The following is an 18,402-nucleotide window of genomic DNA, read 5'->3' on the forward strand; positions in this document are numbered from 1 at the left end:
TGCAGATATAGAAAACAAGCCCCGGGAAAGAATCATCCACTCCGCCCCAGCAGACTTAATGAAGTGATGAATCCTTTCACCAGCAACAAGAGACAGAGGCATGAGGAAACAAAGGTGGGGGTAGGGGGACAGCTGTGGCAGGCAAACTACAAAAAGGCAACAGTCCTGAGCGTTAGGCAGTGGAATGGTAAATATCTGTTCCTCGTGACCAGAGACACCTTTACCTACCATAGTGCAACACGCCTTGAACAGACACACTGGGCCTGATCAGAGTAGCAAGAGGTCACACAGGCCTCTCAATGGCCAACTCTCTGGGAATGTCACCACACACACACGGAAATCTATAAAACCACCAAACCAGTGGTCGAAACAACAAAGCAGTCAACTTTTTGTTAGGTTGTATTTAAGTGAAGTGGATCCATTTGTGGTGATTGAGGGCCCCTGTCAGGGTGTTTTCCGGTGGACTGTAAATACAGAGGGCATGAATCTCCCTGAGTGAGGGCCTGCTCTACTCTGACATGGCCACCGCCGCTCGCCCACACCAATCAATGCCTATCGATTGGCTTACGGGTACTTCACATTCGGCCACGGTTGCAGCGAACATCCCAAAAAAGATTTGGAGCGTCATTTGAGCCCAGTCAATCTGGTCGTTTGTGATGTCACGGGGAGTGAGGTGTCTGTTTTTCACAACCCAGAAAAAGGAGGGAGAGAAAGGGGCGGTTTATCTCGTTTAAACATACTATGTATCCTGTAGCCTATATTAGAATGACACGTCAGGACGTTTAGTACAGGGAAAGAAAGAGAATGATAATATGAGAGAGAGAGAGAGAGAGAGAGAGAGACAGAAAAGGCTAAATGTGTTAAAAATAGTACTAACTAGATGTTGCTAGAGCAGTCATGGCGAAACACCATCAGCGGCCAGTTTACCCCATTCACGAAAATGGTTTGCTCCTACAGACAGTGAGTCACGTGGCAGTGGCTTGCTATATAAAGCAGGCAGACCGGCATTGAGACATTCAGTTACTATTCGGTTGAATGTAAGAAATGGGCAAAACGAGTGACCTAAGCAACTTTGAGCATGGTATGATCGGTGCCAGGCGCACCGGTTCCAGTATCTCAGAAACGGACGGTCTCCTGGGCTTTTCATGTACAACAGTGTCTAGGGTTTACCGACAATGGTGGGGCAAACAGAAAACATCCAGTCAACGGCAGTCCTGTGGCTGAAAACAGCTTTCTGATGAGAGAGGTCAAAAGGAGAATGGCAAGAATCGTGCAAACTAACAGACGGGCCACAAACAAAGAGCGGCCCAGTACAACAGTTGTGCGCAAACAGCATCTCGGGAACGCACAACTCGTCGATCCTTGTCACGGACGCGCTACTGCAGCAGACGACCACACCAGGTTCCACTCCAATCAGCTAAAAACAAGAAGAAGACGCGCCAGTGGGCACGCCATCACCAACACTGGACAACTGAGGAGTGGAAAAACATTGCCTAGTCTAACGAATCTCAGTTGTCTTTGCGTCACGCTGATGGCAGAGTCAGGATTTGATTGAGTCCATGGCCCCATCCTGCCTGGTGTCAAAGGTACGGTACAGGGGTGGTGGTGTAACGGTGTGGGGACTGTTTTCCTGTTAAGTCCCTTAATAACAATTGAGCAACGTTTGAACGCCACACCTTGTAGAATCTTGTAGAATCCATGCTGTTCTGGAAGCAAAGGTGGGTCCGATCCGGTACTCTATAGATGGGTGTACCTAATAAACTGAATCTATATGGTTTTGTACGAGAGGGGCAGATGTTTGACTAAAACATTTACATGGGTGGGGGGGGAGTGTGTGTGTGTGTGTGTGTGTGTGTGTGTGTGTGTGTGTGTGTGTGTGTGTGTGTGTGTGTGTGTGTGTGTGTGTGTGTGTGTGTGTGTGTGTGTGTGTGTAAACTGCTGTTGGTAGACCCCAGCATGACTGAGGAGGTTGGAACAAAAATCCGCCGCCCAGCTGCGTTTTCCATCAACACATTCCTGGGAGCTCACACGCTCTCCCTTTCTCTCTGTGGGGCTGTGTAGAACGACCCCTAGGGAAGCGATCCTTAGCCCGCAGACGCACGAGCGCCTCGCAAACGCTCATCACAACAGGGCAGCCTGCAGGAGATGCACAGGGGGCTTCTCTCCCTCTCTATGAGCTTCCCTTGCCATGTGGAGCAACCAGCAGCGTCTACCACCACTGTCCTGTACCAGGAGTCACATGCACCGGTCCTGTACCAGGAGTCACATGCACCGGTCCTGTACCAGGAGTCACATGCACCGGTCCTGTACCAGGAGTCACATGCACCGGTCCTGTACCAGGAGTCACATGCACCGGTCCTGTACCAGGAGTCACATGCACCGGTCCTTTACCAGGAGTCACATGCACCGGTCCTGTACCAGGAGTCACATGCACCGGTCCTGTACCAGGAGTCACATGCACCGGTCCTGTACCAGGAGTCACATGCACCGGTCCTGTACCAGGAGTCACATGCACCGGTCCTGTACCAGGAGTCACATGCACCGGTCCTTTACCAGGAGTCACATGCACCGGTCCTGTACCAGGAGTCACATGCACCGGTCCTTTACCAGGAGTCACATGCACCGGTCCTTTACCAGGAGTCACATGCACCGGTCCTTTACCAGGAGTCACATGCACCGGTCCTGTACCAGGAGTCACATGCACCGGTCCTGTACCAGGAGTCACATGCACCGGTCCTTTACCAGGAGTCACATGCACCGGTCCTTTACCAGGAGTCACATGCACCGGTCCTGTACCAGGAGTCACATGCACCGGTCCTTTACCAGGAGTCACATGCACCGGTCCTGTACCAGGAGTCACATGCACCGGTCCTGTACCAGGAGTCACATGCACCGGTCCTGTACCAGGAGTCACATGCACCGGTCCTGTACCAGGAGTCACATGCACCGGTCCTGTACCAGGAGTCACATGCACCGGTCCTGTACCAGGAGTCACATGCACCGGTCCTGTACCAGGAGTCACATGCACCGGTCCTGTACCAGGAGTCACATGCACCGGTCCTGTACCAGGAGTCACATGCACCGGTCCTGTACCAGGAGTCACATGCACCGGTCCTGTACCAGGAGTCACATGCACCGGTCCTTTACCAGGAGTCACATGCACCGGTCCTGTACCAGGAGTCACATGCACCGGTCCTGTACCAGGAGTCACATGCACCGGTCCTGTACCAGGAGTCACATGCACCGGTCCTGTACCAGGAGTCACATGCACCGGTCCTGTACCAGGAGTCACATGCACCGGTGCACCACTGCAGTGGTCTGTGACACGTTTAAAACATGAACGTACACCTCACCTGAAGGCCAGTAAAGTATTCAGATAAGACCTTATCAATGACATTAAAACAGAAGGGAAATATGTACTGCATATGGACATCCCACTGTATAACTGCACAGACTCAGACTGCAGACAAAAAAGCAAGTCCTGCTTAAACTGCATACCAGAATAGTGATGGACTAACTAAATCATTAAAACCGGCCACCCACTCTGCCATCTGTGCAGGAGAACTATAATTGCCACTTTGTCCAGGTACAATGTGGTTTTTTTTACTGGTGAAACACAGCGACGTTGGTCAAAATCTCCATAGAAGAGCAGCTAGTGCCACCGTACATCACCTTCACCCTCTTTTTAAATATGCACGAGAAGAGCAAGTTCACCGGCGGCGTAGTTATAGCAGATAAACACAGCAGTTGTTCTCTCCCCCCCCCACCAACACCAGATTTTGTGAAACATGTTCTGCAGCTCTTCCTATTGGATAAATGGCACTAGCATGGCGTGGCATGGTCACATTGAAAATGCTACTTTGTACAGCACTGACGAAGGCATCAGGCTGAAACATATGTGCCTTTGTGTTTCTACTTGTAGCGCCCCCTGTGACCGTTCGTATTCTCCCTAGCACGGATTCAATAGGCAGATTCTTTTTGCATCTCTGCCTCATTGGGGTTATTATTCCTTTTCATGGTACGAGTACCTTTTGAAGTCTATACATTTATTCTCCGACACACCGACCACCTTTCTTTTACGCCTGAGCGCAAACCCTCATTTAAAAAAAAAAATGTCATTTTCATTTCACCTTTATTTAACCAGGTAGGCCAGTTGAGAACAAGTTCTCATTTACAACTGCGACCTGGCCAAGATAAAGCAAAGCAGTGCGACAAAAAAACAACACAGAGTTACACATGGGATAAGCAAACGTACAGTCAATAACACAATTGAAAATATGTATGCAGTGTGTGCAAATGAAGTAAGGGGGTAAGGCAACAAATATGCCATAGTGGCGAAGTAATTACAATTTAGCAATTGACACTGGAGTGATAGATGTGCAGATGAGGATTTGCAAGTAGAAATACTGGTGTGCAAAAGAGCAGAAAAAAAACAAATATGGGGATGAGGTAGGTAGTTGGTTGGATGGGCTATATACAGATGGGCTGTGTACAGCTGCAGCGATCGGTAAGCTGCTCTGTCAGCCGATGCTTGAAGTTAGTGAGGGAGATAAGTCGCCAACTTCAGTGATTTTTGCAATTCGTTCCAGTCATTGGCAGCAGACAACTGGAAGAAAAGGCGGCCAAAGGAGGTGTTGGCTTTGGGGATGAACAGTGAGATATACCTGCTGGAGCGTATGCTACGGGTGGGTGTTGCTATGGTGACCAGTGAGCTGAGATAAGGTGGAGCTTTACCTAGCAAAGACTTAGATGACCTGGAGCCAGTGGGTTTGGCGACAAATATGTAGCGAGGACCAGCCAACGAGCGCATACAGGTCGTAATGGTGGGTAGTATATGGGGCTTTGGTGACAAAACGGATGGCACTGTGATAGACTGCATCCAATTTATTGAGTAGGGTATTGGAGGCTATTTTGTAAATGACATTGCCGAAGTCAAGGATCGGTAGGATGGTCAGTTTTACGAGGGTATGTTTGGCAGCATGAGCGAAGGAAGCTTTGTTGCGAAATAGGAAGCTGATTCTAGATTTAATTTTGGATTGGAGATGCTTCATATGAGTCTGGAAGGAGAGTTTACAGTCTAGCCAGACACCCAGGTATTTATAGTTGTCCACATATTCTAAGTCAGAACCGTCCATAGTAGTGATGCTAGGCGGGCGGGCAGGTGCGGGCAGCGATCGGTTGAAGAGCATGCATTTAGTTTTACTAGCGTTTAAGAGCAGTTGGAGGCCACGGAAGGAGTGTTGTATGGCATTGAAGCTCATTTGGAGGTTTGTTAACAGTGTCCAAAAAAGGGCCAGATGTATACAGAATGGTGTCGTCTGCGTAGAGGTGGATCAAAGAATCACCTGCAGCAAGAGCGACATCATTGATATATACAGAGAAGAGTCGGCCCGAGAATTGAACCCTGTGGCACCCCCATAGAGACTGCCAGAGATCCGGACAACAGGCCCTCCGATTTGACACCCTGAACTCTATCTGAGAAGTAGTTAGTGAACCAGGCGAGGCAGTCATTAGAGAAACCAAGGCTGTTGAGCCTGCCTATAAGAATATGGTGATTGACAGAGTCGAAAGCCTTGGCCAGGTCAATGAAGACGGCTGCACAGTACTGTTTTTTATCGATGGTGGTTTATCATCGATACTGGCTTTCTACATTGGTAATATCAAACAGCTGGTGTTTTAGTATAAATAAAAACCATTTATTGTCTAGGGCATATATTTAAGCAATAAGGTCTGAGGGTGTGTGGTATATGGGCAATATACCACGGCGAAGGGCTGTTCTTACGTACGACGCAATGCAGAGTGCCTGGATACAGCCCTTAGCCGTGGGATATTGGCAATACACCACAAACCCCTGAGGTGCATTATTGCTATTATAAACTGGTTACCAATGTAATTAGAGCAGTAAAAAATAAAATGGTTTTGTCATACCCGCGGTATACGGTCTGATAAACCATGGCCTTCAGCCAATCAGCATTCAGGGCTCGATCCACCCAGTTTATAAAAAGGAATAGGGAATAGGTCTATTAATGCTTTACTTTATAAAACATTGCTCCACAAGAACTACAGGGCTCTACAATATTATGCCTGTAAATCTCACTAACTCTATTCCCCATCTCTCATGTCTTGTTAAGTCATGAATCCAGATTGCTCAAGTGGTTAGTGATGTTTAGTGCGCTCCAGTTTTTTCCCTTGTAAAAAGTGAAACTCAATTTAGCTGGTTTGCTTCACTGAAGTGGCCGCTCCACCATATTTCAGGCTACTCCCAGGCTGCCCTTTCCTTGACCTGTGACCTTACAGCCTCGGACCACATGCACACACACAGACTTCAGACGGACCACCATGCTCAGGGCCCTCCCCAGCGGCTGACCCCAGACAGGGAGGGAAGCCTTGGGCTGGCACAGGGGAGCAGTCCGGTGGCTGGATGGTGGAGGAGGGAGGGCAGAGTGTGTTGTGTTGGGGCTGGTTTTCTCCAACAGAGCAGACTGTTCAGAGGCAGCCATGTGCTCTATTGGATCCCTCTGGGGGAGAGGAATGATGGCTCTCTAGAGCTAGGTGCTGTTTGTCTTCATTACCCATAAGCCTTACATCTCAGGGTCTCACACACGCGCCCGGGGGGGATCCAATGGCGAGCGCAAACACACACACACACTTCCCGTTCCCCTCTGTGTTTACCCTAGCCTTGTTCAACCTCTATGGGACAGCAAAACCGGAGTGCCGGCCAACATTACTAATGATCTCAATTACCACAGGCAATTATCTGCAAAAGCTGGTGTGCGTGACGTGTGTGAGTGTTTGGACTGGAGTGAGGTGATACGCGGCGGGGGAGGGTTCAGAAAGACGTGTACCATGATGCCGCTAGTGCAAAGGTGAGAAAATGAGACTGGGTGTCACTATCCCAGCGCCTAACTAGCTGTGTGCAGTGGAAACAACATGTTATTGGCTGCCTCTGTGGACAAAGCCGGCAAACTCGGACTGCATTCTAAAATGGGCGTGAAACAGTCTCCTCTGCAAAGCAGCTGGGCTCTACTCCTCATCTCTCTCCCTTTACTCTCTCTCCCCCTTTACGCCCTCTCTGTCTCTCTCCCCCTTTACTCACTTTCGCTCAGTCTCCATCTACCTTGCTCTCTCTCGGTCTCTAGCAGGCACACATACGCAGGTAATACCGCGGCTACACACTGCTACAGCAACACACTGCAGCAGGTAGGCAGGCATACACCACAGTAGCCATTCACCACTGCAGCCATTTCTCTTATGACCTTAGGATGAAACACAACCGAGGCAGTGACTGGGATGAATCCTACTTCCCTCTGTTCACATGAACAAGAAAGCATGTTGTACCCGATAAAGGTTTCCTTTGAAACATTCCTTCCTACCCACCTGTCAAAAGACAAGCCAAGGAGCACAAAACTATAGTAGGTCTAGATCTTAGCACATGCATTCAGTTCAAGGCCTTCTTCTTTCATTCATTCATATAGACATTCAAGTTTTTTGCCACCTTTGTTCGCGTCAAGCTTCCTGCCACATTGTTGGCTAAACACAGCAAGGCAGGTTTACCTCCGTATTCACCATATTTGCTGCCATTTGTTTATTGATGTCGTCTGGGTGAGCCCCTCCCTCAGCCTGTGGGCATATTACCCTGATGACCCTGTCTTGCCTCCCCCCCTAGAGCACGGCGGAACTAGGCGTTCAGTTGGAACAGAATGAGACTTGTCCGTGAGACAGCTAGTATTTATACAGAGTGCGAGAGACACACAGCCTTCCTCTTAGCAGCCAATCACTCGTCCTGGCACAACACAAGGGAGACATGCGATGCCGCTGTTGGGAAGAACTAGGAGAAGAGATCCAAGGAAGTTCAACCGCTGATAGACAGACGGCCACACACACACACAGAGAGACAAGAGAATACGCGAACACCAACACACAAAAGAGATTGTTGTGTCACACTTATCAAAGGGAACCAACATTCTTATGCGGGGACATAGACTTCTGAAACTTTGCCAGAACGTGAGAACTCAGCTACATGGATGAATCAAGAACAACAGAAACCACATCTCGACAAAATCCAACACGCCATCTCATTGCTAATCTATGTTCCAGCCAAACACTCAACAACATGCCAGTATTCCCCCTACTCTGACAGACAGTTAGGCCATGCCTCAGTACTCACTGCTTTGGACATGAACAGTGCTGGTGGAGTTGGAGTTCCCCAGAAGGTTCTCTGCCACACACGTGTAATTCCCAGAATCCTCCAGCTTGGCTTTGCTGATCTGGACCCTGGAGTTCTTCCTGTGGCAGAGGAGACACAAACAGCTTAGTCGGGGGAACCAAAACGACATGGAAACATAACCCGTGGCTGGGGACAGAGATGTAGAAAGACAACACAGCAGGGCTAGAGGCGCCTAGCCTAGCAACAGGAACGGGGCGTCTCCGTACAAGCCAGACTTGAGTGGGATAGAAGGCAGTTAGATGCAGTTACTTTCAGCAGGGTAGAATCTGACAGTTATCAAGTGTGTTATAAAAGGGATCCTTGGTTTTATGATACCTGCTCCCTGTACCAGAAATAAGCACTCACACACCTTCAAAGTGAAGTGATTGTTAAAATACATAGCCGAGAGAAGCTATGGACACAGGAGTAAATGTAGGCTATAGGAACGTAAAGATTTGCGATATGGAACACGGTGCGTGGAATCTAGGGCCCCGGCCTATTCATCAACCCAGTAACCAACTTTGATTTTAAAAAGCCCCCCTAGTCTTGAAAACAATTCTATGCCGCAAAGTATACTTTCTGTTATTTCACTAATTAATGAATTTGCTCATAACCCCCTGGCATAGCACATTATCATCTCATAAATAAATGTTGAAGTCTCTACGTTGATGTTTCACTTTCTAAAATGCTTTTCATCCTTTGGGTCAGCTGGTAAAAGCATTAGGAGAAAACTACTGAAGGAGAAATGACTGCCACGCCGCGACTTGTGACATGTGTCTGTTTTGTTAATGGTACCACATGCTAAATGTGTTAGGAGCTTCAAGGGATTGTAGATGTACTTACTGGCTGGACTTTATTTTGACCTCTCTGCTTTTCTTGAGCTCACTGCCATCTTTGAACCATTTGTAGGTAGGGCTGGGGTTCCCCGTAGCCTCACATTTGACCATGAGCCTGCTTCCCTCGTCCACCATCAGTGGGTTCCTCGTTCGCTTTAACTTTGGGGCAATAGCTAGAAAAGAGACAGAGGAAAAATAGTTAAAAGTATACATTTTGCTACCGATTGGTGTTCACTATTGGAATGAGTTTAAGACGCGAGACAGAAATACAGAGAGACAGAAAGACAAAAAAAGGCACAAAAACAAACATGTCAGGTCACCAAGTGCTCAGCCATCCATCAACACTCTCGTATGGCCAGATGAGGTCACCAGAGCCACTGCCAGCTAAGCCTCTCTCATACAGTTAGACAAAGTCGGTATCGCTGTCAAACAGGGTACATTTGACATCGTCTTCAATCAAAGAGGAGCTCGTTTCAAGTATTCACAACGAAACCAAACACAAAAAAGGTATTTGGAATGATATGCTCCAACGAACACAACAATAAACAGGACAGGACAGAGATGAACTGTTCCCAGCAGGGTCTCAGAATTTCACAATCGCTCTCAGAAAAAAAAAATGCAAGAACCAGTAACCGCTGCTAAGGCCTCTACGACCATTAAACCATGATCTATTTCTTTCCCTCATCTATATTTTGAAATTTTTGTCCATAGAAATAGTATACTAACGTAAATAGTATTACCAAAGATGTAGCTAGATGTGCACTCGTGGAGGATTTGCCACCAACGTTCTTAAATGAACTACTATACACAATGGGGATAAAGTGTAACACTTTCACACACATGTTTGTGAACTACCTTTTATCAGGACAGAATGACCATTTTACTACCAATTATAACAGCCAAGTACTTATCTTTTTGTCCATCTCGGCGTAGACAGAAGTAGTTCTGTTAGCTACCTTCTATCACTGGGATGACTTCTGTTCTCCACTGAGCCACAGTAAGGAACTTTGATTTAAAAGGCTAGGGGGTAACGAAGCCGAGTTAGCTGATGAACGCACAACACATGTCCATCAAATGTCCAGGGTGAAACCATAGATCACATTGTCACGGCCTGTCATTTAGGTGACCAGAGACTATTACAGCAAGACCGATGCTTGGAGGGTTAGTTAGCTAGAGGCTTTTCCATCTAAAAAAAGGACCAGTTCAAATAGGGTGTCAAATGAAAGCTAAGAGTTGATATAAAAAAAATTAAAAAGGCATATATACACACATTTGAAGCTTTTTCCATCATAACATTTTTAAATAAGCAAAGGCTTTGATTTCTGGTCAAACAGATGGAAAGAGGGTCTTAGACAACATCTACCAGAAAAAGTCTTACAAAATAAAGGCCCCTGCCAACTAATATCAAAACATATTCATTTTGGGAGTAATGTTTTTTTCCCTTCTATAAGTTTTAGAAACATTGCCTCGTGCCTTCAAATTCCGTTACCAAAAACCCACATCTCTTGAAGATATTTTCTCATTTATTTTCCTCATGAGGATATTGAAAGTTCACAGAAGTAACAAGCAAAGGTAGACCTATCAATTAGTTAGTGTTTTTGCTGATATCAAGTTTGTTTATGAATGATTAAGTAATTAAAACTCGTAATTCTGTTACCAAATCTGTAATGGAATTAGGAATTGTAGTTATAAACCACAGTTGGGCCACCTACAGTCCTCCCTTCCACTGGCATACTGTTATATATTCATAACCGTTTAATTTCTGAAAACAGTCTGGACAAACCCTCACTCTCTCACTCTTCTCTCTCTACAGTTAATGTCACCTCTCCTGGCTCTTTCTGACACCTACAACCCACCCTCTTTCCATTTACCCTAACAAGCAACCTTACCCACTGAATACCGACCGACACTACATATCCATTGAAAAAGTAGTTGAAATTTGGTTCAAAAGTAGTTGAAATTTGGTCATTCCGCCCTGGCCGGACCAAATCTTAACCAATCACAGAGGTCTATGTTTCACAAGTTTTGACAGTACGGTAGAGAACAGTACATAGAGCACAAGTCCAATCTTCTGAAACATAGATGTCTATGGAATGGTTCAGATTTGTTGTGGTCCAAACAAATGTGGTCTTGTTTGGAGGCAGAGCTCAATACAATAATAGCCAGTGTGTAGAATAATACCCAAATATGCAAAAGAAGGATATTGCATATTTCTACCTTTGTGTACCTATTCAGGATACATCACCACGAAGAGAATGATATTCATTTCTATAATTATGCATTTCTATATAGGACAGATCAGGGACCCATGATGTAATGCTGTTACCTCAATTCCGTTAACGGGTGTAAATCCACTGTAGTTCAATAAGCAAAATATATATTTATTTTTCTCCCAAACTCAAGGTGTGATGTCATAGCTGACACCTCCATTCTTTCTGCAGACATCTTTGAATCTTAATTCGGAGCAGATATTTAACTTTTGGAGTTCTGGGAAAATGTGGACGCAAAATAACTGAGGGAGATTTTACAGTCATTCGGTTGCCAAACTTTGCATCTGCACTGTTCTTCAAGTAAATGTGTTTTTGTAAAGAGTTCAGTGGAAATTGTTCAAAGTAGTCCTTGTGCATAGAGTTGTATGGTTTGTTTAACTTTAAAATGCATGCCAATCAAAAACCGTTGATTTCAAAGTCAAAAATCGGAGTCAAAGCGTAATTCCGTTACCATGGAATTACCCCAAGCTAGACATCAGGGTCAGCCCAGCTCTGGGAGGATGGATGGATGGATGGGTAGAGGGAGGGAGGATGGGCTGTACAGTTGGCGGTCTTCTCCCTCCCTATGGTCTCTGGCCTGTTCTGCTGTCACAGCTGACAGCTGCACTCGTGTTAGTTGAGGACTGGGATTCCCCCAGGGTACAGAGGAGAGAGGTGAACAGGGTGAAGGGGAGGGGCTTCTCAAGGTGAGGTTGCGGTCTTTCTCCCGCCTTCTCTTTCAGACACATTATCACAGTAAGTCATCATGAAGTACCTCAATCTCTGACTCTTGGAGCACAATTGGAGGTGTACTTAGAGCCAGTTGGAGCTACAGTATGTTTAGCAGGGCATCTATCATGGTACAGCTAGGTATATAACTGACAGGCATTGATTCTGGTGGTATTGGTAGGCATGGATATCTCAAAATGTTGGCTAGGATCGTGGCAAGTATCTCAAATACAACCCATCATGGTAATTGGTGAATTGAGTATAGCTAGCTATAATTCCAATGGTTTGGCTGATAATAGGAAAAGAAGAGCAATTTTTACATGGCTAATGTATTGTTAAAATGGAAACTCATTCAATATATTCTGATGAAGAGGCCAGGGAAAAAGAACAGTGGTGTAAAGTACTTAAGTAAAAATACTTGAAAGTAAAGTACTACTTCAGTAGTGTTTTGGGGTATCAGTACTTTTACTACAATACATTCCTAAAGAAAACAATGTACTTTTTACTCAATATATTTCCCGGACACGCAAAAGTACTCTTTACATTTTGAATGAATTTTGAAGCAAAATTAATTTTGACAGGAAAATGGTCCAATTCACATCCCTTGTCACCGTGCTGCCTCTGATCTGACTCACTAAACACAAATCATTTGTTTGTAAATTATGTGTTGAGTGTGCCCTTGACTATGCATAAACTTTAAAAAAAAAAAATATTAAACTAGGAAAATCATACCGTCTGGTTTGCTTAATAAGGAATTTGAAATGATCTATACTTGAGCAATTACATTTACTTTTGATACTTAAGTATATTTAAAACCAAATACTTTGACTTTTACACAAGTTACTTTCACTTTTATTTGAGTCATTTTCTATTAAAGTATCTTTACTTTGACTCAAGTATGACGAGAGATTACAAATATTCTGGACAAGTTGGAATTGACTGATAAATTGGTCTACATGGAAAACTAAAGGCATAGAAAGTCATACATGAATGTCCATGACAGAATTCAAAAGGAATTTTAGACTGACCAATGTAGATATTTTCAAATACTTGCAACTTAAAATGTTCATATCAAGACATTTCTATTTGAAATCTTTTGGACAGCAGACCAATCTCCAAGGAACACTGAGTCTGAAAAGGATGTTCATATGATAGGCAAGATGCACAACATGGCCAAAAGTATGTGGATACCTCTTCAAATTAGTGGATTTGGCTATTTCAGCCACACCTGTTGCTGACAGGTGTATAAAATAGAGCACACAGCCATGCAATCTCCATAGACAAACATTGGCAACAGAATGGTCCTACTGAAGTGACTTTCAACGTGGCACCGTCATAGGATGCCACCTTTCCAACAAGTCAGTTCGTCAAATTTCTGCCCTGCTAGAGCTGCCCCGGTCAACTGTAAGTGCTGTTATTGTGAAGTGGAAACGTCTAGGAGCAACGACGGCTCAACATTTACATTACATTCAGTCATCTAACAGACTCCCATCCAGAGCAACCCACAGGAGCAACCAGGGTCAAGCGTCGTGACCAAGGGCAGATCTCCCACCAAGTCAAAACGGGGACCCGAACCAACGACCTATCGGCCACTGGCCCACGCTTCCAATCTCCAAGTCACCAAGCCCCCCCCCCCCCCCCCCCCCCACACACAGTTCCCCCGTGAGCTGCCCCTCAACCATCCGAGACCCCCCCCCAATCCCCCCAAAAAACCTCTCCATCCATTATTTTTGGACCAGTCGTCACCAGTCGTACATTTACTGTTAATTCCTGTCATTTAGTTACATTAATTTCTGTTCATGAGTGGATCAATTAGGCCTACAGTCATTTACCATTCTCAGAGTGGAAACATTGTTTGCAGAGTTCACAACCTGCTACACAAACAAGTTCTGATTTATTCCCTACCATCATTTAAATGTTTTCATTGTATTTTGCTTGGAGCGCTCCAAGCAATGAGCATGTGTCTGCTTTCTGTGTCCTCGATGGAGTGCGTGCCTGAGCACGCATAGAAGTAGACTAACTGGCCTGCTGCGCACAAATGTAGGAAAGTGCCCATTTGGGGATGTCTGATTTCTGATCTTCTTAACTAACTAGTTTTTCTGACATTTTTTCTTCACCTGACACAGAAAGTCAACGAAGTCAGTATTAAAAAAAAGTATCCATTGTGAATGACAATAGTTCCTCACAGTATTTGAAAAATAGCTCCAAAACTCTCTCCCTCGATAATCTCTAGGCCTCGGTGTGAAAGAGCAAAATGTCATGCTCTGAGAATCCCATATATCCAGTGGAAACGTCATAAAATACCTGAACACATTTCCCTTTGCGCAAAAACAGCTGCGTCTGTCCTGAACTCACTGGCGTGGGAAACTGAGGGACCGGAATAGGCTAGTTGATACAATGTTGCAAGTTCGCCAGCGACAGCTTCGGGCCTGACCTTCCTATGTACAGTCATTGGTCCGGGCCCAGTTGATTTGAATGAGTTGATACAATGTTGCGCTTCACTAGCGATAGCTCAAGTCAAGACAGATAGAAGGGGAGGCAGACAGGCACAGTAGAGATTGAGATAACTTCCATTGCAGGTTATAGGCCTACTGCTACATTGGCCTAAACTATCTCTTAGTTGCATGTGCTCATTTCTTTAGCCGCCAATGGCCCACTGTGAATCAGTTTGTCCATATAGCAGAGGCTGGTTTTTCATTTTTCATTCCGATTTGTATTATTAAAAACACGTGACATTGATTTTGAGAAAGAAAAGAAAAATGAAAAACTATTGAAATTAAACTGTCCCACGAAAACGTGCATATGAATATCATAACTGGCACGCAGATCAGTAGAAATGGTACTGTAAGATAAATTGTAAGTTTCCCCAAACGCTTCCTAGGAATAGAACGTTGTGAACAGAGCGCACAGTTCTTTGTACTGCATAATTACAATGGGTGTGTGTGAAAGAGAGAGCGAGAGATAACGAGAGGGGTGTTGTAACTAAGATCGTGCCTATTAAAACTGAGCACAAAGAGACAGCTATGCATTACAGCACCAGTGGTTGTAAAGCACCACTCACTGGGCTGCGCCCAGCACTGTGTTGCTTGCTAGACTAGTGGGCTAGTACACCTACACCTAAGTTTAGAATTGTAAACTAATCGAAAATAGAAGTAGGAAACTATTGCGAGCACTTCTCCAGATCACTTGATATCCACCACATGGGGGAGAGAAGAGGGAGAGAAAGGGACAGAGAGGGAGACCCGACTCAACTCAAACTAAACTGTCTGTCGTACAGCAGAGCGTGTGTCCAACTCCAAACCCACACAACTGAATAGATAAGAGCATATCATGAGCACACATCATCTGGCACCTGTATCATCCCGCGGCTACCTACTGGTGAACCAGCGTTTGAGTTGTGCGGTTGCAATATCAACAGTCCCTTATCTCTGGTATATCTTGGCATGCATAATTTAAGACTACATTGTGTGCAGCGCAGTGGACATATAATGCACAATGTCCCAGGAAATACTTTCCGCAACCTAGGCCTACAGGCCATAGTGAAAACATTTGCACGCAAAAATGCAAGGCGATGCAGTCGCATACTGTAACTGGTATAGCCCTCTGGGTAGAAAAAAAAAGGAGACAAGCACAGACACAGATCAACTTTTTGACACAGATCAAACTCGGCAAAACAAATAAAAGTCCCCACTGTCAACTGCGTTTATTTTCAGGAAACTTCACATGTGTAAATATTTGTATGAACATAACAAGATTCAACAACTGAGACATAAACTGAACAAGTTCCACAGACGTGACTAACCGAAATGGAATAATGTGTCCCTGAACAAAGGGGGGGTCAAAATCAAAAGTAACAGTCAATATCTGGTGTGGCCACCAGCTGCATTAAGTACTGCAGTGCATCTCCTCATGAACTGCAACAGATTTGCCAGTTCTTGCTGTGAGACATTACCCCACTCTTCCACCAAGGCACCTGCAAGGTCCTGGACATTTATAAGGGGAATGGCCCGATCCAACAGGTCCCAGACGTGCTCAATGGGACTGAGATCCAGGCTCTTCGCTGGCCATGGCAGAACACTGACATTCCTGTCTCGCAGGAAATCACGCACAGAGCGAGCAGTATGGCTGGTGGCATTGTCATGCTGGAGGGTCATGTCAGGATGAGCCTGCAGAAATGGCACCACATGAGGGAGGAGGATGTCTTCCCTGTAACGCACAGCGTTGAGATTGCCTGCAATGACAACAAGCTCAGTCTGATGATGCTGTGACACACCGCCCCAGACCATGACAGACCATCCAACTCGATCCTGCTCCAGAGTACAGGCCTCGGTGTAACGCTCATTCCTTTGATGATAAACACGAATACGACCATCACCCCTGGTGAGACAAAACCGCGACTCATCAGTGAAGAGCACTTTTTGCTAGTCCTGTCTGGTCCAGCGACGGTGGGTTTGTGCCCATAGGTGACGTTGTTGCCGGTGATGTCTGGTGAGGACCTGCCTTACAACAAGCCTACAAGCCCTCAGTCCAGCCTATTGCGGACAGTCTGAGCACTGATGGAGGGATTGTGCGTTCCTGGTGTAACTCGGGCAGTTGTTGTTGTTCCCATCCTGTTCCTGTCCCTCAGGTGTGATGTTCAGATGTACCAATCCTGTGCAGGTGTTGTTACACGTGGTCTGCCACAGCTGTCCGTCCTGTCTCCCTGTAGCGCTGTCTTAGGCGTCTCACAGTACGGATATTGCAATTTATTGCCCTTTCCACATCTGCAGTCCTCATGCCTCCTTGCAGCATGCCTAAGGAACGTTCACGCAGATGAGCAGGGACCCTGGGCATCTTTCTTTTGGTGTTTTTCAGAGTCAGTAGAAAGGCCTCTGTAGTGTCCTAGGTTTTCATGACTGTGACCTTAATTGCCTACCGTCTGTAAGCTGTTAGTGTCTTAACGGCCGTTCCACATGTGCATGTTCATTAAATGTTTATGGTTCATTGAACAATCATGGGAAACAGTGTTTAAGCCCTTTACAATGAAGATCTGTGAAGTTATTTGGATTTTGACAAATTATCTTTGAAAGACAGGGTCCTGAAAAAGGGACATTTCTTTTTTTGGTGAGTCTAGCAGCTTAATACTGTATATAGCTGTAGATAGTATACACTGCATAATGAAACGATACATAGTAAGCTAGTGTTTTGATGGTGGACTGACTATTATTTGGCATTATAAACTGGGAGGTTCGAGCCCTGAATGCTGATTGGTTGACAGCCGTGGTATATCAGACCGTATACTACAATGTAGAAAATTGTACAAATAAAGAAAAGTCCTGGAATGAGTAGGTCTGTCCAAACTTTTGACTGGTACTGTATATGTGTGTGTATATATAATTATTTTACTACATGTACTCTATTTTACATGCGAGTGAAAATAATTGTAAGTAGCATTACTGTTGTCCATTAGTTTATTTTAAATCAGGGGAGAGCGGTAGGGTTGGGATTTTTATTTTAAATATACAATTACGGTATCCAATACAATCAAAAATACTAAATAAATAATGGGTAATGCCTTCAATTAAAACTGAACATGTAGGTGCACCAAAATAATCACCGGACGTCCTCATTTGGGAGGGATTGCCCCACTTCCCCGACCTAGTAAAGAAGACAGGCTGTCTGTCCTAAAAACCTATATGGAAGAGAATGACTAATATTTCTTCAATATCCCTCTGTGGAAATTGCTAAGTGATATTGAGCTCTTCAGAATGTAGTGGGGTTTGATGGAATGTTTATTGCAGTAATGCGAGTTCCCTTTAAAGGATTGCAGATAAAGATGGTCCACTACAACACAACACAGAGTAGTAGTGTTCAGTCTGCAGTGTGCTCGGACAGTCCACTTATAACGTGCAGTAAGGAACTATTTGGTCTACGTTCAGACAGTCTACGCTTGTTGTTCACTACCCCTCAGTGTTCACTGAGTCAGCCTTTGAATTTGGAACTAGCCTTGATAATTCTGCAAAGATATTGACAGTACTTTATACTCGTGCTACGGACTATGCTCTCTAACGCCATACCTTTGTCAGAATGACTATGTACATAGAAACAGCAGAGGCCTTTCTGAAGGATTACAGATACAGTACAAGCTTTATTCTCTCTAGTACAGTGTGGAGTAACAGCAGAACAGCTCGGCCCTGCATCCTACAGGGAAGAGAGGGGAGCTGCTCTGTCCTATGTAGGCTACATGTCCTATGACAGTCAGACCCTACACCCCTGCCTGGCTCTGAGATCCCTATGCGGAGCCAGCGGTCATCCTGCACAGCCCAGACATGATGCACAAGGAGTCGCTAGAGCGTGATGAGCCAAGTAAAGCCTCCCCGCAGTCAAACCCTCCCCTAACCCG

The 18,402-nt window shown here is 45.4% G+C and overlaps 1 protein-coding gene across 3 annotated transcripts in view; it reads right to left on the reverse strand.

Moving 5' to 3' along the window:
- The window catches only part of LOC139536954 (pro-neuregulin-2, membrane-bound isoform-like), a 108,119-nt gene that overhangs the window by 33,163 nt on the left and 56,554 nt on the right, over positions 1-18,402 (reverse strand). For all 3 annotated transcript variants that reach the window (XM_071337716.1, XM_071337717.1, XM_071337718.1), the window contains exons 2-3: positions 9,050-9,215; positions 8,168-8,286 (exon numbers count right to left, since the gene is read on the reverse strand). In XM_071337716.1, the coding sequence (XP_071193817.1) occupies positions 8,168-8,286; positions 9,050-9,215 (285 nt within the window). The remainder of the gene's footprint in view (positions 1-8,167; positions 8,287-9,049; positions 9,216-18,402) is intronic.

Source organism: Salvelinus alpinus, chromosome 13 (assembly GCF_045679555.1).
Source record: "Salvelinus alpinus chromosome 13, SLU_Salpinus.1, whole genome shotgun sequence".
NCBI classification, from domain to species: Eukaryota; Metazoa; Chordata; class Actinopteri; order Salmoniformes; family Salmonidae; genus Salvelinus; species Salvelinus alpinus.